The sequence below is a fragment of the Echeneis naucrates genome, chromosome 20 (assembly GCF_900963305.1).
Source record: "Echeneis naucrates chromosome 20, fEcheNa1.1, whole genome shotgun sequence".
NCBI classification, from domain to species: domain Eukaryota; kingdom Metazoa; phylum Chordata; class Actinopteri; order Carangiformes; family Echeneidae; genus Echeneis; species Echeneis naucrates.
Genome location: NC_042530.1, coordinates 8,135,032 through 8,158,423, shown reverse-complemented (window position 1 = coordinate 8,158,423; position 23,392 = coordinate 8,135,032). Strand labels below are relative to the sequence as shown.

Sequence of the window (23,392 nt, the reverse complement as noted above, 5' to 3'; positions counted from 1 at the left end):
CGATGTTGGTGTGCATTGCATGTGAGATTTGAGGTGTGTCGTAGTTTCATTCCTGCAAACACATGAGACTCAGGAAGATAAGCAGGTGTCCGTCCTTCTTTCACTTTGTTATCTTGCATATCACATTTCATCTTCTTAACTCTGTTCACTTTGCCATTCCTCATATCCTGCCAGTTTCAGTCAGTTCACTGCGGCAGTCAAACTGTTACACAGTGGAGCAGGATATTACCACCCACAGACAATAAACAATTATATTAGGGGAGGACGGCTGGCGGTCCCATCATATTCTCTCCATCTTGAAATTAAAAGTATCTTCCAAAGTGAAAGCTAACAAATCACATTTGTGGTACACAGCAGGATAAATTCCATCTAAAAAGCTGAAATATAAACGCTGCTATGAAGCCAACCTTGACTTAAAAGAAAAGTTTCAACAGTTGATGCATATTATTGTGGGGTCTTTGGATAAAAATCTGTTGCCCCTGGTTCACAACAGTTCGGCTTCACAAAAGAATGGCACAAATGAAAATCCTCTTTTGAGCTTGTTAATCAAAGAAATACGAACGGACCTGAGTAAAGAGTGGGAATAGGTCGTGCAAGGCATCAACATTACGTGCCGGAGTTTCACTAAGCAACCATTAATAAAACTGATACTTCTGCAATGGGGGTCTAGATAAAGAAAAACCCAACAATGAATCATTGTCATCTCATTGACAACTCTCCATAACGCACTTTCATTTAAACACTCTCTGGCTTGACGGCTATATCAGGTGCATGCAACCAGCCAGTCCTCAGGCAGAGACCAAGCATGGTTTTTCCTTTGCCCTCCAATCTCCATCCTTCCCTTTCTTGGATACGAGGGCAGGGGTAACCGTATTTTACCTGCCTTGGGTGATTGTGTAAGCACCTGTCCTGCCGCTCCATCCCTCACATTAGCAGTGTTCTGCCCAATTGGAGGATGTAAGGGGTCATAAACTGTCCCTGACTCATTGCTCTACCATGCCAGCTTGGCACCAGGACAGGATAGTTTAGGATCAGTGGGGTTAGTTGGAGGGATTGGAGGGTTACGGCCGAGCTGAAGGGCGCCCAGGGCAGACCATCGGATTGAGGAATATGCTGGCACAGCAGCAGCGCTGTACACAGAAACACACATGCAGCGGCAGCAGACGTCAGCGGAGCAGTGGGTGCATGCCAATGAAGAACGAATGGCACGCCACAGGCTCACTTTATCCAATTACGCAATAGACCTTGACCAGCAGCATGTGAAGGACAAAACATTATAGGCTTCATGGGACTTTCTCCACGTGTGGATGTAATGGATGAGGAGCCTGCTATGGCAGTTATTGGCATTTCACTCTTATGGTCAATGTTAAGTCAGCAGCTAAACCATCTACATGGTCACTCAGCCTGACTTTCAATTTTGTGCTGACTTTGTTCTGTACATCAAAGTGCCCATTAAAAATAGAGGACAAAGTCACAAATCGTGCAAAAGTTAACATGTTAAAGGCTTAATCCAGCATTAACAGCAAGATATTAGAGGCCTCTGAAAAGTGCTAAAAAAAAAAATAAATAAAATAGGGAAATTGAAAAAAACTGATGTGCAACAATTACTTTAGCCCCTTTAGGCACATATGGACTCAAACCAGCATTATTGTAGAAGTGTAATGGAGACGATACAAAGTAATCAAGTGTGTGTGTGCGAAGGTGGGATAAGGTTAGACACTTTTATTGTGCATCATTGACCCCAATTTAATGTTCCAGCTCCAGCGTAGATGATGAATGGATGCAGCACTGTCAGGCAGCAGATGGAGAGATTTATTCCATAATAATCCAGAAAGAGAAAGGTAATAAAGCAGCATATAGGAAGAAATAAAAACCTCTGAGAGCAACGCGACAGAGGGAGAGACAAGTCGGACAAAGAAAAACAGAAGACACAGAATGACATCTGAGAGGGGACATGAGGGTGAGGAGCGATGGAACATAAAGAAACCGAGGAGCTGCAGTCTGTGGTGACTGTTCCTGCTGTGTAACAGACTGATAAAGCTTGCTCAGCAACATCCCTCTCATATCTAACCTTCAGGGACCAGCGCCGCTCTGTTGTCTCCTCCACGCTCTCTAAGAGCTCAGCTCCTCCTGACTCTCTATTCATGAGCAGCACTGACTCATTCAGAGCTTACAGGAATGAATGAGGGTGAAACTGGCAAAAATGAATGGCAGTAAAAAGCATGAGCTGTGAATTTGATTGCATGATGTTTAAAAAAAAAATAAATCAAATCTTAGTTGCCTGCTGATGCCTTGGAATTGATAAAGTTATCTTTGATGCAAAGCTTAAAGCTTTTCTGAAATTCTGTGCATCCTTTGTAGTGCTCTGATTACTTACTTTTTAAAGCCTTTGCTTGTTTAGACTCAAACATTTCAGTAAAATAGTAACCCCCGCAGGGTGATGTTCTGAATAAACAACCAAGACAGCCAATTTATAATCATATAAAATATAAAGTGGCAAATTAGAAGCATTTATTGTTCAATAAATAACCTGAATAGTTGATCAGTCACCAGAAAATGTTTTGTTGATGACGCTACTGCTGTTTCATTTAATTGCATTTCGTCTTCAGTTAACCAACATTAATTACAGATGTTGGCATTTTACACCTTCACACCGAGTTTTTTTTAATCCATTTACTGACTTCCACCAAGCTATTCCCATTTTTCCTGGACTGTGAAGGGACTCTCAGGCATAACAATAAAATGGCGTCTGCAGTGGCACCCCCACCATCCCCCAACCTCGCCTGACCTTCTGTTCTCCTCACCCCTGGGAGCAGCACAGAAAGAGGGAGGAGAGAGCAGAGCAACCAGCCCTGATGAGAAAGCACATTGCACATAATGAAGCAGCTCTCCGGTGGCCAAACTAATTACCACAGATTAATGATTTGATTTAATTGCGTGGACAAAGTAAAGTACAGGCTTTTTCGCTGCCATGTCAGGACATTGCAGGGTTAAAATGTCGAGGCTACAATTCACACAACAGAAGAGTCGACAGTGTCATTCTGCACGTTAATCACGTCTGCACAGTGTGTGTTTATGTTTACATACGGTAAATCTCACTTGCTTTGGGATTCGTTTTTCTCCTGACACTGTCCTCCGATAAAACACCGCAGAGACACGACCCTGGCTCTGTAATCCTTCTCTGCTCTGAGGCTGAAAACTTACTTTCAATGAATTATATAGCCATCTACCTGGCTATTAGCCCAAAGAACTCAGTCAGCTTCTGAAACAAGCCTGGCAATGGACAATAGACAGCATCGCAACGACCTTGGATTTGTATTTGCTGCATTACAATAGAGCTGTCTAATCTCTGAAAGATGTGATCGCATTGTCTTCTCAGTATTATTCAATAGTCGTGCCAAGTTGATTTATATAGCATTGTGTATAACACATAAGCTATTCACTCAGGCATGGGATAATAATGGATTTCCACACCACCGGTCAGAGAAAACAAAATCTCAATGAGCTATAATTCTGCATTATTTAATAACATCTACTTTCTGCGATATGTCAGCACATGCCTCTGAATTCTTATTTGCTGCACAGTACAGTGCAGCTCAATGCCAGAAGCTATTTGGGAAGTGCAGCTGCAGGTGACAGCTGTATGACAGATGATCTATGCGGCTGCTGCTGTTAAAAAGAGGACAACAGAGAGGGACACCGTTCCATGTTCGCCAGTGTTATGGGGATCAATTCAGTCATGTGACACAGCCCCTCCCCTCCCCCACCTTCACTCAGAGACAAGAGAAGTAGAAAAGACAATGAATTACACGAATGATGGTATTGTCATGGCAACTTGCTGACATAGCAGTGTCTTCTTACAAGTCCTAACCTCACAGTTTTACCCAGAGGGCACTACGGTCACACACACACACACACACACACACACACACACACACACACACACACACACACACACACACACACACTTAATATGCATGCAGATAGAAACAAGAATGAGAATGCAACATTATGCATCAAAAGGCTTGTTTTCTCTAAATCCATTTGCTGTCAACAATCCCTTTTGTCATGCATCATGTTTTGAGCCACAAAACTATCTCCAGTAGCATAAGGAAGTGTGGCAGATGCAAATCAAGAGCGTGAGGGAAAGTCAAGGAACGCATGCATAAGTGGTGGAAGTTGTGAAAGTGAAAGAAAATATGAAAAGAAAACACGGCTGCAGTTTCCATCAGGTAAGACAAGAAATGAAGATCAATGACTACACTCACTGGATGCAGTTTGGTCAAATAGTCGGACACGTGCTTACACACAGTACAGTGGCCTGCTTACAGTGGCTGATAGAGGAATTTGTAATGTAAAATTACAATTCAAATCCCTTTAACCAACCACTGGCACATATAATTACAAAACTACATCCGCACACACTGACTGTATAAAGGACAGGCCAAGCAGACATGGATGCTGGAAGCCAGACATTGTACAGGAAACAAGTCATGTGCTGCCGTGTATTAAAAAAAAAAAAAAAAAAGACGACAATATTGTTTGTGCGTTAATAAAAAGATTTAAGTTTGGTTGTATCACACTAGGTAAGTGGGTGCTTACTTTTTGTTCAAGCACACAGAGAGCACAGTCTCAGCAGGTCTGGTAACACCAGCACATGCAGTAACTAACTGATGTTTTTCTTTGGCCTATTTTAAAAAGGGGTATTTCAAATGCTTTTATGGATTGACTACATTTAAAATACAGTACACTATGAAAACATGAATTCAGAAGGGAAAATATTCTTTAAACCTGTTTATTGTTAAACCCTTAAGTAAATATTTTTTTTCAATTCACAGAATTACTGCAATTACTACAGCAGGATCATTTAACTATAAGAAACCATTATTGGATTATATAAAGTCAGTGAGCCAAAGTTTGCTGCCAGTAAGGAGGACTAACTGTCTTGACCTGAACAAGGCAAACCAATATCAAATCAGATTATCAACTCAATATGGCGTCCCTCTTGTGTAAATACTTTTCAAATATGTATCACTCATTTGTTGCAGAGTCACTGGGTTCAACAACATAATGCTCTGCCAGCTGCAGTGCATGGACATGAAGACTGATCGTATTTGATCACTAAAGCCTCATGATGGCTTGGACATCAAATCTTAAGATATTTATTTGACTGCTGGGCCAGCAGCCTGCTCCAGAAGTAGGCACATATGATATATCTTAAAGGATTCATAATTTGAAGTACCACATGGCCAAACAAGATGAGAATAAAATCTGTCAATCTATGTAATACATGTTCACATTTACTGTAACAGTGACTGTATATAGTGCTGAAAGCCCACAGACAGAACAGCGGCTGCTACAAGGCTGCGCTATGTATGAACCTAAAGTACAGTGAGAAGCAGGACGTGTTGAATATTTTATTAGATTTAGTGCAGTAAAGAACTTTGATCCAGTTGTGCATTCAGTGCAGACTGGTACACCTAACAGTCCAGATTTTAATCAAATGATCGGAAACATCAAAGCCTTTCTGACTTAGAAGTCGATATGTGGGCCACCCCTCAGGTTTTTACACAGCTACCTCTGGGCATGACTGTTCTAAGCCCCTTAAGAGAAAACATGACGAGTCACAAGGGGTGCAAGACTGGATCGGCATCCAAGGTCTGCCCCTTCCCACTCCAACCCCCTTTTAATGTTCTTCTTCTGTGCTCTGACCCAGCGACCTTCTGCCTCATCCATGGTCTGACGTGGAGGTGGTGCATGATTAATGGGGCCACGGTAAGTGAGACCATAAGAACATGTTATAATGCAGATCATAAATCTATTGCCCATGTTCCAGTAATAGGAAATCTATCACATATTTGATAGAAAACTAATAAAAAATGTGCAGTACATCACATTTAATACTAAAACAACTAAACTTTTCCCTGCAGGGCAGTAAAACTCAGTTATTGCCCACAGTGGAGGACAAACCCAGCACCACGCTTTAATCAATTCTGCATGTGAGCAGCTAGGCTCTTCAGGCAGGAGTTCCCCAAGCTTCCTTCACAAAATCAAATCAAATAAATATAAAATAAAAGGGGAGAGAGGAAAACAGAGGGGTTTTCTCTATTTTTATTTGTTCCCCAGCTGCTGGCGAAGGCCGTGCTACAGCAGTCATCCACTCTGTGAGGCAACTCTTCTGTCAGCCTTTTATGCAGTCACTGACAGAAGGCATAATGCAGCACCAGAGCAGAAAGATACGCATGGAGGAGACTGTTAACTGCTCGAAACCAACTATGATGCAGCTTTCTTCAGTTATCAGTTCAGGTTCTGGCTTTCAAAGCATTTCCTGCAGGTTGTGAACAAGCGTCCCGGGTCCAAACTCTGACCATTTCTGCTGATTCCATTGCTGTCCTAAGGCATTTGGACCTGCACCGACAGCAGAGGACCAGTACTCTGCTGCTGCTGTCGACCATAACCCAGTTAAGGCACATGTTCAGAAATCTAGTAACTATATAAACTATTGTGATTTCTGGAAAGTGTAACGGCATCTTCTGCTGGTTAGTGATGTGTACTGATGGTTGTTTATGGTTGTATATTTTTGTGTTCTAATATCACTTCCATCTCTTTATAATATCTCTCAGAAGTCTGTAACATACTTTCACATTTTATAAATCCTTTTTGTTTCTCCCAATTTATCTAATCCATCACCTTTTGGGGATTTTCGTGTTAATCCATCTTACTTTGTGGCATTTTCTTCCAATTTATTAAAAATCATTTCGAGAAATACACAATTTTTATCTCATACTGGATTAACTGCTTGTAATGAAAGACTGAAAAGGACATTTTGAACTATTTCAGACAATGACAGCCCCGCTAGAGTGAAAACAGAGCAAAGTGCAGATCAGTATGTACAGAATGTAATTTACAGATATTTTAGTGCAAATGTGGCAACAAAAGCATTGGTGAGCTCGACATTTTGTCCCCACTGTCAGGTCAAGCGATTAAATGAACAAACAACTATTCTCCGTTCTGATTAGTCATCAGATATGGGAGGGAAGGTTGGAGTTTACGAAGGCATTTCTGGGTGAAAATGTGCCATGTTGTGGCTGTACAGCTTTGTGTGAGTCACTGTAGCTGACAACAAAAGAGATGTAGTAATTATCCTCTGATTGAAATTGTACATTATCCAGCCAATCTGATCCTCCAAACACACAAACACCAATGCTATCTTTCTAAATGTGGCAAACCCACTAAATGTGCTGAACGTACTGTATTTGTCTATGTATAGATATTGCTGCAGCATGTGTGCGGGTGGGAGATGATCTCTCAGCTGATTAGTGAACAAAGTGACATCCAGAAAGCATCCTTGATCATGCTGACCTTTTTTGGTCCATCGTGGGTCGATGCATATGTATTTAACAAATGAGTGTTCTGTTCTGTAAGCTTAATTTTCTTGGAAACAATAAGGTTTGGATTTAATAGATTTACTTTGGATTTATCTTGATGAATGAAAGGCTCAAAGGATATCTATTCCTTGGTTTTTAAGTGATCTTAAATAGAAGCATTTTGATTACACATGCACATATGATCACTCTGGTCACTCATGCTGCAGTGACTGTTTAGCATGGTCCTGCCTTCATTTCACACTGTTTAGTGTTGGCAGGTAGGAAAAGGACTCAACACAGTGCCATAGAGCAGTGGTTCCTCCTACACACTGTGACAGGAGCGTATAAAGCCATTCTCAATGTTGTTGGGTCAGATCTCTCTGTACACACAGACACAGATGGTTCAAATACCAGTAAAAACGCCTGCAGGAAAACCAAGTGGACCATTTTGCAGCACAGCCTCACACCCTGCAAACGACCCCTCAAACACATACTCTCATCCACCCCCAACACATATACACACACACCTTTTGAAAGCACCCTGCAAGCTCTAAACAGCTGCTCTGTCTCCCAACTCACACCCTAGATAATGAACTAGGCACCAAAAATGGGAAATGCAAAAGAACAAAAGCATGAAAAATATTACATTGGACTATCTGGCCTTAAAAAAAAAAAAAAAGTACATTTATCCATTTGTTCAAAACTATTAAAAAGAGACTTTCTCGCAAACCTCGTAATACAAACAAACATTCTCTAACATCTGCGGATGATCTTGTTAAAACACTGTCTCTTCAGTGAACAGTTACACATTAGCCTATTAGCCCACATTATATAATGCACAACCAGCTTGATGCTACGTTGAGTGGCGTAACAGAGCCTGGCAAAGCCGCTGAGACAGACAGATGAAGGTGCATTATCAAATGTGCCCCATTCTGTGCACCTGTCAAGCTACATTTCTGGCCTTGAAGCATTATTTTTCAGCACATCTCCATGTTTACATGTGTGTTTGTGCATGCAACAGTAGTCGCAGAGGGTGAGGGCAGGAAACATTTGGTGTCATCCATCTCCCTCAGAACGGGCTCCTGTCCCTCCAGGAGGCTCAACACAGACGGGACTGCCGCGCATCAAGCATAGTAGAGCAACAGCTAAAGGTCAGCAGGGGACAAAGACCCAATTTGAAAAAGTCTGTATAAAAATGACACCCATATTTATAAACATATGAATGTATAAGGAACATACTGTGAAAGAGATGCTTCAACTCCGTCACTCTTCAAATCTGTTCAGACACTCAGAATGTTCAGAATGGCATATTCCTTATATTATAGATACACACCATAGTTTTTGGACCCCACATGTTCTAACACTTATGTAAATGCCAAAAACACTTCTCCCTCCAGCAGCACTACCTTCTTCACTCTACATTTTTTGCAGCACATGAGGTCAAGGAGAACAATAGCCGGTGCATCACAACAGTCTGAGGGCATAACAGTAGAACGGAGGAATTTTTTTTTTCCCTAGATCTTTGAAGCATAACACCCCCCCCAAAGGCTGAATCAACATTGTGGGCAGACCAAGCAGAGCAGATAAAAAGCCCCAGAGGGAGAGAAGGGAACGTAATTCAGCTTGACTTAGATGTATGGGCTGCTTCTGCTCAATGTATGCAACCACTGAGAGTTGAAGCAGGCTGGATATGTTGAAGCCAAAAGCATTTCAGTCAAGAGTTTAAGTCTTTCTGGGAATACAGTACCAATTAGCACCAGCAACCTCTGCCCTGATATCCATCACAGGATGTAACTTTGGCAACAGACGACGACAAACGATTCACTGGTCATTACTGAGAACAACATGTAAAGGAAGGGGATGTTTCTGTATACAATGCTGATTAAATTCATCAGACAAAAAGGTAAACAGGATGGTTGCAGAGTTTGTAGCCAGTGGAAATGAAAAGCTAAAGGATTGTTTCTGTTCAGATGTCACATTAAAATAAGTTAAACGATTTCATGTGAATTAACTTGATTTGTCAGTAAGATACTGATATTAGTCCTGATTGACAGATGATGATTATGTGACCCCGAGGATGCTCAGTAGTTAGGATTTGTGGGTTTCTGGACCACAATCTGATCAAGCACATAAACCACCTAGTAGTAAAATCTATAACTATTTAGTTTTCCAGAATGATATTTGTCCCAAAAAGAACGAGAGATGTCAACACACAGTGTTTCTATGTTTCTATTAGATCATTTCAAAACCTATTTGTGGGGCATTATTTTATATCAAACTGAGCCGAAAGGAGCCGGGCATCAAGGAGGATTTTGCAAAACAACATGAACCACAAAGCCAGCAAAAAACAAAGAAAAACCATCCATTTATTTCCTCGTACAGCTGAAAACAAAAGGTCTCTCATGGCTCCTGCTATCACAAACACCTCTTGAAGCATTTCCCCAGGAATCTTCCCACACTGTCAAAACAAGACAGCCACAACACTGAAAAATAGCCACTAGTCATCAGTCAGAGGTTACACAATGGCCACACTACAGTTGCAGTGGTTAAGACCCCTGCCTTTGGAAACGAATAGACTCCCACACATCTGTCTTATCCTATCAGTCCTCCTCTTCCTGACAATTTCAGGATTAGTCACTGCGGGGAAAGTCGATTGAAGGGGGGAGGGATCACAGCAAAAGATTTTGGAGCACAGACAGAATTGATGGCACATGATCCACCACAGAGGGCTGAGCCATTTGAGGGGGAGTCACAGTAGTAGTAGTAGTAGTAGTAGTAGTAGTCATAGTCATGTCTGGCAGTCCTGCAGTCTGCAGCTAAAGAGGTTGCCTGCTGTTCAGTAACCCTGAGGGCCTGTGCAGCCAACAGGACCGTGCCGAAGTGCAGCGATATTTAAAACCTCAGTGAGAATAAAGTCAAGGGGACGGTGATGAAACAGGACCAGGATCATCTTTCTATATGAGTGCCAGCCTCTAGTGGGGCAACCATGTACCCTAACCAATCCCTGAAATGCGATCTTTCAGCCTGGAGGGGGTAGTGTGGGAGGGGGGGGGGTGTCTCTGGGGCCCTTTGTGTTAGTCCCTGTATATGCTCAATCTGCATTTGCTTTGGCTGCAGCTGAGCAGAACAGGACACACCATTTAATGAAATGGACTGGCTGAACACACACGGGGTCATGCCAGGGCCTCGACTGACATGAATCAAAAAGAAATAGAAATAACATTTTGACTGTAAACTAACTATTCAGGCCCAATTTTTCACTCACAAATAACAGACCTAAGCAGACAGACTGAGAGCAACTGTTATTTCTAAATCTGTCAGCAGAGAACACACCCCTTGTGTGCATGTGAGTGTGTGTCTGTTTTGTGCGTGTTAAGTGCAGACAAGACCCCGCTCTTCTCCTCCTCTGTAAATGTGCAGTCCTCTACAGCCTCAGCCTGTTGAGCTATACCAGAAATCCTTTTTTTTTTTTTTTTTGGGGGGGGGGGGGTTCTATAAAAAAATAAGTAATGCACAAGCACCAATAGCACACACTGGTATGTTATATCTGGATGTATGTGGTATCTGAGTTAGTTAATACAGCAGCAGAGAGACAGAGTCGCCCAGGAGGAATTAATTAACCTTATCCTTCTTGTAGCGAGGGTACCATCAGTGCATGCAAAGAAGCTGCAAAGTCTAGACGATACAAAGGTTATAAAAGAACGACAATGAATAAACAAAAGGGCATAATAACCGGGGAAATATCAGGTGTATTTTCAGTGCAAGCTGAATTTATACATGTCCACTGATGGGTAAGGTGGACATGCAGACAGCGATCGAATCAGACCTGCCTGCTCCATTCATTCCACATCAATAACCACTTCCCAGCATCATTAGCTTGTAAATCACAGACACAGTTGGATGGGGAAAAAAAGTGAAAGAAATAAAAACAACAGCCAATCTACTGCCACGGCCGCTGTGCAAAATTTGGAATGGCTCAATGAATCAAAAAGGAGAATTTAGATGAATGGTCACTTCGATTTCTGGGTCCAAGTATAGACCACTGTAAAATTATAACAAAACACACAAACAAACAAAAAAGATACGCAAAGCCAAGTGAGCTACATATCAATGTTGCTGTGTATTCACAAACTACAATATTAGAGGTAAAGTTCAGATGCTGATGGCCCGAGGCGAAAGGTGGGAACTGGGGTGACAAGGGGAGTGGCCTGTTATGTTCACAATAATTCAGACAAAAAACTAAAAAGGCAGACTGACACATGCACCCATTCTTCCTTCCTCTCCAAGGGCACCACAAGTTTCAATGCGCCCCCCCCTCTGAAGCCGGAGCATATGGAGGGGGTGAAAAATGACTGCAAGGTAGAGTGTGGTGGCAGACTGCTGTAGATATTGGTAGCTATGTCTCCACTCAGCTAAACTGGGGTGAACAGGTTTAGCAATGCTGGCTGCAAGCTATTCGTTTTTTGGAGGGGGGGGGGGGGTTCCATTACTACTTTTACGTTTTCTTAGGCTTGTTAAAGAACAAATATATTTTTCAAACTTGAAGTGAACAACTTGTCACTTGTCATGGCTTATGGGCACCATTGAAATTAACATGAAAACAAAATGCCATACCTGGACTCCTTCACTCCAAGTTCATTCAGGAGAAAATGTCAGAAATGTCCCCTAACACCTAAATAACACAACTCAGTCACCATGGTTATGTTTGGGGAATATCAGAAAGCCACATCAGGGACTTATTTCCATCTGACATGTCAGAGGATGTCTCTGTTTTCCCAAACAATGCTTGGCTGGAACGAAAAAGATTATCCCTCTGAGTCCTCTGAAAATAGCCACCAAGGTCACTGGAGCAAGTGCTGCTCTTGACGGATATCTGAAAGAGGGGACGACTCAATGAGCCTGACCAAGCCTGATGCATTTGCTCAGGAGTGCCTTGCCAAGGTGAGGGCAGAGCAAACAGAGTTGCTGTTTGAGGTTTTTTTCTCCTTGTTTTTCTGGTCGGTTCAATAACTATGCTGCATTGGCTCCCCATGACGCAGGGATCTGATCAATACTGGGTCTCCAGGGCAGCGGAGCAGTCAGTGAGAGGACTCGACGGCAAATATGGGCTGTGCAATATTGTGATGAAGGAATGTTGTCAGCACTGTGCCTAATGCTGTGCAACCATCTCACTGTTTTGTGTGTGTGTGTGTACACGAATGCCTCCTCACACACAGACACACAAAAAAAAGTCAGAGAGACATCCAGTTGTACACAAATGACGTACACATTGAAGTAATGCGTGGATTAGTCCAAAAATTAATGGGACACAATGTAATCTGAGTAATTTACAGGCAAAAATATACACATCCCTTGGTTCTAGCACCTTAAACAGAAGGATGATGTCACCATAACAAACACTTTGGGGTTTCCAGTATTGGTCAGACAAAAGAGGCAATTTGATTGTACAACTCAGCTCTGATGTGTTTAACATTTCATGTTTTCTATATTGAACCTGTAATAGATAAATGAAAGAAAATGTATAAATTATTTTATACTTTATTTATTTATACTATATTTTTTATTATATTTACAATAATCATGTAGTGTAGCCTTACAGAAAGGTCAGTGGGACAGTCACCATCTGTGTGAGATACTGCACCAGATTGAGGGGCGCCCCATGTCCCAATAACCCACCTTAAGTGTGCAGCCAGACAGGGGGGATTACTTCTGTAAACACGATCTACTCTCAGAGCTATGCAGAGTATGTGACATTTATATATAGCTAATAATATGGAGCACCATTAAGGCCAGTAAGACCCTATCATGCCAGATAAATTATAATATCTGAAATACGGAGATGTCTGAATGACTTAAGGTGGAATGCAGCATATCCAGAGAGAGGAAAACAATGTTAGCATTCAAACACAGCAAATGTTACCTTTTCTGGCTATACATGAAAGCATTTTGCTTTACTGGTTCCAGCCACCATTAAACACACACACAGGCCTGAGGATACAGCAGTATTTTGTGAACGTGTGCATGCATGCACACGCACACAGTCACACAACACTGGAACATTAATCATAAGCAACCCAGTTCTGTTTCTCGCCCTACACTCCTCTCTCATGTGCTTGTGGACCAAGGTTAACTTTGCAGTCTCTGTATTTACCTCAGTGTGGTGCAGAGGCTGTATGCAGGTGGAATTAAATCAAAGGGACGGGGCTGGCAGTGCACGACTGCACTGTTGAACCCTTCTGGTGTACATAGGTGCACTTACATGTCTGAGTAAACATCACCAACTAAAGACTGTCTAAATTCATCAGAATACAGAAAATCTAATTCATTCATGATGGTAACGTAATCAGCTCACTGATAAATGCATAATTGGATAATTGGCACACACTGTTTGAGTTCTACATGCTTCCATTCATACAACAGACCTGCATAGTTTGCACTGCAGAACAAACCTAATGACAGTGATAACCAAAGAAATTAAAACGTATTTAGAAGTGATGTATTATTTCTGTCTATTGTGCTTTTATTTTCCACTAACCTCCTGTTCAGCTATTGGCTCATTGGGGTTTGCTTACCCAGGTAGAGAGATGCATTTTCTTTCTTCACATTGTCATCCAGGTACGTGGGCCCCAGGGTGTAGATTGGTGTTGACCCCATGCCCACAAGTATCTGAGCACAAATGAACAGAGCCACATAGAGGTTGTGCTCATTGCCCTCCTGGTCACGAGGGCACGATGACACGTCCAGCAGGTCACGTCCGCTGTTGTTGCCACTCTGACAGAGGCCTTCGTGACCTGTCGATGAGTTCATCTCCTGGATCTGGTATGGTGGGGAGATGAAGTGCGGCAGGGAAAACAATGCGGCCCCAACAGCGATGACAACACCACCCAGAGCTAGCCAGCGTGGCCTCTGACCTCTGCCGCCGAAGTAGGAGATGAAGACCACCACCAGCAAGCTGCCGATGTCAAAACAGCTGACCAGCAGGCCTGACTCTGAGCTGCGGAGACTGTAACGCTTCTCAATGGTGGTGATGACACTGCTCAGGTAGCCCGAAACCATCAAGGACTGAATGAAGGTCAGGTAGCACATGCAGAACAAGAAGCAGCGAGAGTCCCTTAGGATGACCCGCACATACTTCCTGGCTGGGATGTGGATAAGGTGGGTGAAAGACAAGCCAAGTTTTCTGCCTCCAGAGCCAGTGGCCCTGTGGCCCTCCACCGGGAAGGAGCTGCTGAGCCCCACCATGCTGGAGACAGAAGGTGAGAAGTCTGTCCTGGAGGAGGGAGACTCTGCTTGGCTGGAGTTTGGGGTTTTTGGCTGGAGCTCGCTGTTCTCATCCAGAGCTACACAGGTGTGGTTGGTGTTGACCACCCGAGGTTCTGCCACCATACGCTCTGCCTGACAGGGTCCATTCAGGATGGGCAAGCTCTTGGACTTGAAGCAATTCTCTGGGTTCATATACTGGTCCTGGAGCTCACAGATCTCCAGAGACTCAGACAGGTCACTCCCCGTTTCATCATTGTCCAATGAAGTCATGGCGCAGCTGGACTTTCAGCTTCAGTCGGCTTCTGGCTGTGCTGACAAGTCGGTTAGTGACTAGTGCCACATGAGGACACAGCGGAGCTGCAGGGCTGGACGCTGGAGCAAAGACTTGGCCCTGCTAGTTGTTACTGGGCTGGACTGAACCGCTCCGTTTTGTGCATATTTTACTGCCCATTTCTTTAAAGAACAGTGCTGTAGTGTCATAAAAAAACCTTTATCACAGCACAAAATCAGGACTAAAAAAATCATTGAAAACCACCAAACAATTACAGCAGTAGATTAACTGAATGCAGAAGAGCATCACCTGCTTCAGCTTTATCTTTGAGGAGATTTGTTTACAGAAAATAGCCTATACGGTTAAAAAAAAAAAAAAAAAAAAACTTGTAAATGGAAATAGAGGGAGCTGTGTTTACAATATTTCCATAGTTTGAGCTCCATGGTGATGATCACGATGATTTTATGGCTCTTTGTTAAATAGCAACATTGATTCATAGGGTTTTGGTTTCCTTTGTCCCATAGCTGTGCTGTATCCTACAAAAAAAATCAAACAGTGACACAAAATCATTAGCAAATATTAGGAATGCCTGCCACTTCCAAATAAATATTTGCTAAATATAACTATTTTTCCTCCCACTTTTGGCATTTTGGTAAAATGACCACATTATTTCTCCACATGACCACAAACTGGTCTCTTAATATTTTCACATTTCTCTACACAAGAAAATGTTCCATTAAAACAAACTAAATTGGTGTCACACAATCCGGTGCTGAAAAACAACAAAAGCAAAAGCAAACAAACAAAGAAAGAAGCAAAAAAAAAAAAAAAAAACAAGCTTTCCTTTGTGTAAAGAAGAAATATAACCAGGAGAACAAAAGAGACCACGCTGCCACACAGACGACACCGATCTTACTTTGAAAACAAATAAAAGCCCGATTCAGCAGCAGATATTTGTGAAACGGGGCGACAATAAGTGTGTGCCTCGAGTCAAACGGCGACAGACTGTCTGCGGAGGGGGCCGGGATACTCACTCAGGACGGGGGGAGGTAGCCTGTTGTCCTCCGAGCGGCCGCTCACTGAATGAAGCCTTCCTGCTGCGGATGGTAGCTGCTGGTGGGGGACCGAGCCCTTCACTGACCGTCCGACTTTAGGAAACTCCGTCAACAAAGTGGGACCTGGAGAGAGAGAGAGGGGGGGTGATCCAGATTTAATCTGGATAGACCTCAAGATAAATGGGAGAAATATTAACACCCGAAAAATGTGATCATTAAAATTTATTTGTTGAATGATATTACGAAAAATCGTGTCATTGATAAAACCTGTGTACCCTTTATGTGTTCATAACAATGTGGCAGTGTGGTGACTGAGCTTAAAATGTAGGGCAACATTTGGTTTACTTTGTGGCTGTTTTTCAAGCGACACAAATATACAAAACGTTTGTGCAACGATATAAACCAAATTTGTATCCAAGTACCTTGAATGCAGCAAATCATGGAGGTGAATTGTTTGCCTCACCAGCCACACCGGGACTTGTAGTTTCCTCCGTTAACCAGACTTATTTTCACATTCCTGTTTGAATACGTGGAAATCAGAGCTCACCATACAGAGACTGTGTGAGACTCAACTCACACGGAATATTTCTGCAGACGCTGCTGGGTGTCTGCTGCCATTCAGTCCACTTCAGGTCCACCAGCTGCAGGACTCCATGTACCATCATGCTCTCGGTCCATATGGTGGCCTGTTGAGGACATACGTCATCTGGACAGCTGGGGCCGTTGCTGACCAAGCAGTGATTGACTGCCGCAGACTCCTGTGGACAAAGGGCCCAGAGCTGAAAGTCTCCTGACGCAATAAATTGTTCATAAAAAAAGGTTTGAATAAAAAGAGCTTCACAAATAATGAAAAGTGCTCCTGATTGGAATAAAGCCAACAGATATATTCTTCTCTACACCTTTTTATCCCTCTAATGAGATATATTCAGGATTCAGTCTAATGAATGTAAATTTCATAAAAGCAGACTTGTCTTTTAAAATATCGATGTGGTGATTAATTCCCTTTTTATGATGATCATTTTCGACACCAATAAGTCCTTTCAATATGATAAAGATAATTTCTGGGGTTTTTTTTTTTGTTTGTTTTGTTTTTCTTTTTTTGTGTGTAAATAAAAAACGCAGATCCTGTAGTTGTAGAATGCTTCACCTTTCAGTGGTGAAATCCTCCCAATTTTCAGAGCATGGGAGTTGACTTCCAGTACCTGTCAAAAGGGATGGATGACTTTCCAAGGTCATTAATTCATTTCAGAGGCTAGATAGGTTGGGTGATCAATCCTGCCTCTTCTACTTCTCCTCTCATTCTGATGTTCTTTGGTTTCTGCGTGGAAGGACAGCATTTTACAGAAACTGAAATGCCAGATGTCTGCTCACTCCCTAAAACAGGTATGTGCATCAAATATCTACTAATTTTGTGACGCGTTCAGACACTAGAACAATTTTGTTTCCTAATGTGAGACACTGATCTGGCCTTTTGGCCATAGGTTACAGGCTGGTGCAGTCTACCATCTCCTTGACATCTGAGCAAAAATGACTCTTGACAGTCAACCAACAGGGATCAATGAGAAGCATCACAGCCTGTCATAAAGGATAAAGGTCCCTGTCGCCTCTGTTCAAAGATTTCTCGAATCTGTCTTCACTTCTGATTGATACGACAAACCACCATGAACACAAAAGGGAATATGTAGAATTATTAAAAAGAAAAGGGCTCTATATACAGTACTATTGAGGTACACTTACACAATTTGTACAAATGCAGAGCTACATCAGAACTATTTGTAAATTGCTACAATTCCACAAAATGCTAAAAAAAAAGGTGACTTTGAAACTAAAACTAAAATCACAGCACTCAATTTAATTAGTGCATCAGTGGGGGAGGTACCATAGATTGTTTCGTATAGTTTGGCTTTGTACTAGTTCTAAATCAATTTCATGAATAATACATATTTTAGTGATTACTGGTAAGACGGTTTGCTATTTGCACCAGCTCATGGTCACCAAATAGAAAGTGTTGTTGATAGAGACTGAGCTGCTTGCTCAAGGACACTACAGGACAGATTCCTAAGTCTAGCTTTTCAAATTAAAGGACACACTCCCCCTCTCCCCACTCATACTCCATCAGTATGCTGTGGCCCTAACTGTGGGTCATCAATAAAAGGAGTGGAAAGATTTTAGTAGAAGAAGAATATGCAACACAGCTATTCACTTTCCACAGCAGAGATTTTTTTGTTAGCCAAAGGCCATGAATTTTGAGAAGATAAAGAAGTTACACTGAAATCCCAGGGACATTTATTTAGCCCATGACCTTTCTGAAAACAGAGAGAAGAAGAATGTGGAGACTTCACAGATGACAGGAGCAGCTTTTATCCAAAGGTTAATATGTTCATGCTTTCTCACGCATAGTTTCGGCGAAGTTCTGTCTGGTTTCAAAAGAATTTGTCCTGGATGCCATTCACAACTAGAAGAACAAATCAGGCCTCTTTCTGGTACAGAAACACATAAAGAAAATCTGTGATTCAGGGCAATAGAAGCAGAACAAGCATGTCACATTTCAAAATTGTTACAAAGCTTTTCTTCATATCTAAATTTTCTCATGCTGTCAGTTGTGTTTGTGTATTGCATTTCTCATAAACCAGTTTATTTCTGCTAAGGGGTCAGAAATCAAAACTATTTATTTTGTCAATATGGTGTGGCGCTATTCCAACTGGTGTTACGCAGAAAATTGTCATTCCCTCCTGAACTTGCACTCCAGCCAATGATAAATTTTATAGTCACAGGCCAATACTCCACTGTGGTCACTTACATAAGGTGTGATGAAGTGTGATAGTGAGAAAATCCAATCAAACAATAAACTCTAAGTAATGGCACAGTAAGAGGCCTTGGCTGCGATGCTGTTATTATTAATATTTATGATTGGACAGAGCAGCTAAGTGAAGTGAAACTGATTCTACAAGGGAGAGAAATACAACATCTCCCTCTAGTGCAAAGGCAGAGCCAGTGGCGCCAGAAGCTGCAGTGTAGTTGAATTTTTCCACATGACCCACAGATGGTGCTTTATCCTCAACAAAAAGAGCTCTGAGCAGCTAGTTGGGGCTCATCATCTGCATTTTGGTGACATTACTGAATTAAAATTTGTATTTTGGATCAAGATTGTATTATCTTAAGAAGGATAATTAACATATATTTTTTACTTTATTGCATGTTTTTCATTAATCACATTTCTTCTTCTTTTTTATATTGTGTCACTGATTTTAGGTCTTTCCATTTAAACCTGCATTACAAGCCGCTGTGGAGATGGTGTTGGTGTTTGTTGCCCTCTAACGAAACACTGAGTTAAAATATGGAAATTGGGTATCTTGGCCTCTACTGCATTCCTTTTGTGCTGGTACAATAATGTAGGACCCTTTTTTTTTTATCAGGCAGAAAAATCTTGTTGACTCCTTAGATAAATTCTTATATATCATTCAGTAAGAGATATTCTGCATTCACATTAAACATTCCCTTCTAAATAAAGAGTAATTTTTTTTCCAATCTCAACAAAGTGCTTGTTACACGTTTCATCTGTTTGAGATCACCTCCTGTCAATGATGAGTGATGACATCATCATCTGCAGTCTGATTCAACACTTCCCGTGGCCTTGGGCTGCACCCCCCAGCTCCATCCCACACTCTTCCTGTTAACCATACCAACTTTATTGACATTACAGGAATATCTAATGAAAAGCCGTCTGATTTTCTGCCTGTGGAGCTGTCACGGGGAATCTCACACAAACTGACACATGTATGCATGTTCATAAATATACTGTACATGCCCATCCCCCACAGATCACATCAACACGCTGCGCTCTTTTCCTGTCTGTCTAGTAGCCTTGGCCAGCGTGTCTACCAAACGAGGTACGGGAAAATGCAGGAATACCAGACACTGAGGTGTGTGCATCTGTAACTGGAAATTGGAGGTGTTGCATTCCAGGACCTCTGGAAAAATCTGATATCTGCCTCATAATTAAAAAACCAAACAAAACAAAAGCACTATTAATCCTAACTCCTCTGTGAGGCTGTCACTAAAAACGCACAAAGAAAACAATCCAGGTGTGTTCGAATATTGTATAGCTTCATCAGCTGATGGCTTTACAACAGCACTCAAAGATACAGGAGGACACTGTGCTTGAACTATGACTCTCTCTGGAACTGTTTTACCAGGTTTTTCTTCTCAGAAAGGCATTCTTTTAAATTAGCTGTTCTGCTTTTGCAGCCTTCTAAGGTCAGACTCCCTGGTTGTGGTCAGGACTACTCCCCAAATTAGTTTGCCCATTCAGAGGCGTTTGCAACTGGGAACTCTGCAACCCAGAGAGCAGCTGATGCATATGAATAAGGCGAGAAGATCAGGACGGAAGGGTGGTGGAGTGATTGCGTTAAAAAGTGCAAGGGCTCAAAAATAAAGACCCCTAGTATAAACCTGCAGAGGCCCCCTGACTGTGCGGAGCAATCCCAGCAGATTGGGCCCCATGCTTATGCTAAAAGCCTCACCCCCTCTCCTCCAGACCCATCACCACCAAAAGCTTGATTGGTAGGCCAGCTCACCCAATGAGTGGACCTTACCACCAGTGTCTTCATGACAAAGGCTGAATGAATGTCCCTTTCCTAATAAATCACGAGGACATAAACAAATATGTGCCTTGCTAAGAAAAGCACAGCAGCTTCTTTCCCTGTAGGGACATCTCACACTGATTATACATAGTTTTGATGAACAAGAACAACCTGGCAATTCATCCCTGCTGAGGGGATACATGTCGTTACAGTAAATGTGACTGGACATCTGCTATACATGAGAATGTTACTGCCCAGTCCTTTCAGCATCATTTTTTTGATAGGCTCATCACCATGCAGTAGTTATCATAGTCAGTAATTGGTGGTTAATTTGGGTGATAAATTTACTTCAAACAACAATGTGTATCAATGTGAAATTTTTAATTACAGCACTGCAGTGCATGCAGTGAACAGATGCTGCTGAACAGCACCTGATGAGTGAAGGTGGGGGAGCCGCTGGCTGCTATCAATTGGAAAAAAGCAGTTTAGCTGCGTACTCAGCATGTCTGTCCTTCCAGAAGCTCAGAAGAGCCTCTGAGTTTACAGTAAACAGGGAGCTGTTTCAAGCCCACCTCAATTCCCCTAACACATATGGAAATGGGCCATACCTTTAGGGCTTTGTCCTCCTCCAGGAACATCCACACAGACCCCACAATGTTAAAGGAGGGACTGCTAAACATTTCATATTCATGGGACACAATTACCTCCATATGAATGGAATAATTGCTCTTTAGAGGCTTAAGCCACCAAGTGAAGTATGTGTAGATTTTTCAAGCCCTGAGGCTAAAGTGATCAGCATCAGGCGCCTAAGCAGAAGGTCTTCTCTATCATATGTTAGAGGGAAGGAGGGTTTGATCGTTTCAGGAGGGGTGTGCTACATTCAGGGACTCCTGGTAACATTTAAAGTATTTGCATATATGTGTATGTGTGAGTGATTGCTGTTCCTGTGCATACAGATCATCAGCTGCTTATCTGATTGCTTATCAGCTAAAAAGAAATGCAAAACTGCAAACTGATAATGTCTTCTGTTTGTTTTTATTTTGAAAAGGAAGCAAAGTTGTCAGAGTTGTCAAAGGCAGCAGAATTTGGTTTCCCTTATTGACAAATAATTTGAATTATTCTGGGATGTTACTAAGCTTTACTGTTTTCCTTCATTACATTTGCGGCACATTGCAGAGTAGTTTTACTTAATATTTTTTTTAAATATAACAGAATCTTATTAGAAATCTTTTAGAAACTAAATTCGTTTTTTAAGGGGGAAACCATAAAACAAAATGTGTGCTATTCATTAAAAATGCACCAGTGGTGTTCCTCTGAACGCCTTTAATTCTCCTCAGATAAATTTTAGGGACACCCCTTCCTCTTGTCTTTATACCACCCTGTGACACATCAGTTCCCCGGTGACTTCAGCGTGTGCCTTCTTCAGCCCTGAAGAGGTTCCTTCTGCCCAGCTCATCCCACTAATTACTTTCTAGCCATACTGTAAATGGGCCACTCCTGATAATCAGCCTATGAGGCGAGAGGAGGGCAGGAGGAGCAGACAGAGGGAGACATGGGATGGATAGGGGTTGAAAGGAATGGGGACATTTCAATGAAACTGATTAGCTGCAGCTGAAAGCCTTAATGTGACAACTCAAGTTTTGATGACATCATCCCTGATGCATATGGAAACTTCAGATCAATCTCTAACTGAGCAGCTGATTAACTTCTGATCTTAAGTGCATTTCTGCTTGCCCAGTTGGGAGACTGCGGTTGCAGCACAAGCTTGACTGTTTTCTCCGAAGAAACACTAAAGATGTTAAGTAACAGTAGCTGAACAGATAGAACAAATTTGTGTTTTTTCTTGTGTGATATGAAATTTACTTTGTGCTGTTGAAGTACTTATTATTTAATTTGGGATTTATTTTAATAGATGACAGCAGTGCAATCTAAGTAGCACAACTGCAAATGTGCTGAGAGTAAATAGATCTCCATGCTTGTTCATTTGGATTAACATGGGCACTATAGTTCAATGTGAATGAATCCCAGGTACCAAACTTTGGAGCTGTAAATATACACACAGACGCACCCAATCAGCAGCTGAAAATAGTTGCAAAATGCAAACACCTTTATGCAATGTTTGCCAGCCAATAATAAAAACTAAAGGAAACACAAAAGCTGGAGATCCTCCTTTCTTTGTTCTTTCGGGTCATCTCATTGGCCCCCACACATCATCCCTTACAGTAATCAGGTTCTTGAGGCACAGCTGCTAATAAAGCAAAAGCCTTCTGCAGCTTGTGATACACACACACACACACACACAAACAATGCTGCGGTGTTTGGACTGTAATTACTGCAACACTGTCTTTGTCTTCACTATAATCTGGGGGATCCATTGTTGGCCAAACGTGCCTGCTCCTTCATTATTACCAATCCTCACCCTCCTCATTGTCCCCTGAACCCCGCGAAAAGACCGTCTCTCTTTCATCCCCTCTGCCACACACACAGGAGAAGTGTGCTGTGCCTCAAAAGGACTAAAGGAAAGCACAATTAGCCCAGTGACAGTAATCTTCAGCGTGGGCCAGGAAGCGCGCCAAACAAAGGGACAAACTTTTATATGGCACTTTAATACAAACATAGGAGTGTGTTGCCCCGTGCCTCAGTATTTAGAGCCTGACCACTCTCATCACAGGCCTTTGTGACAGAGAAACAAGTGCTCATTCATTTCATTTATTGGTTACCCATTAATTGGGGTGGCACAGTGTCATCATGGAGGCACCGAGGGTGATGGTGTTACACAGGGTGGATGAAAAAAAAAAAAATCTGTGGCTCAGGCCTTTAATTGAATCCCATGTAGAGATTGCTCTGTCAATG

The 23,392-nt window shown here is 42.1% G+C and overlaps 1 protein-coding gene across 2 annotated transcripts in view; it reads right to left on the bottom strand.

The window, feature by feature from the left end:
- The window catches only part of slco5a1 (solute carrier organic anion transporter family member 5A1), a 35,367-nt gene extending 19,355 nt beyond the window's left edge, over positions 1 to 16,012 (bottom strand). The window contains exons 1-2 of one of the 2 annotated variants that reach the window (XM_029528608.1): positions 15,936 to 16,012; positions 13,940 to 15,437 (exon numbers count right to left, since the gene is read on the bottom strand). In XM_029528608.1, coding sequence (XP_029384468.1) covers positions 13,940 to 14,900 — 961 coding nt within the window. In that variant the 5' untranslated portion in view covers positions 14,901 to 15,437; positions 15,936 to 16,012. Of the gene's footprint in view, positions 1 to 13,939; positions 15,438 to 15,817; positions 15,861 to 15,935 lie in introns of those variants that run through there. The other variant, XM_029528609.1, reaches the window with a different exon arrangement.
- Between the last annotated feature and the right edge of the window lie 7,380 nt (positions 16,013 to 23,392).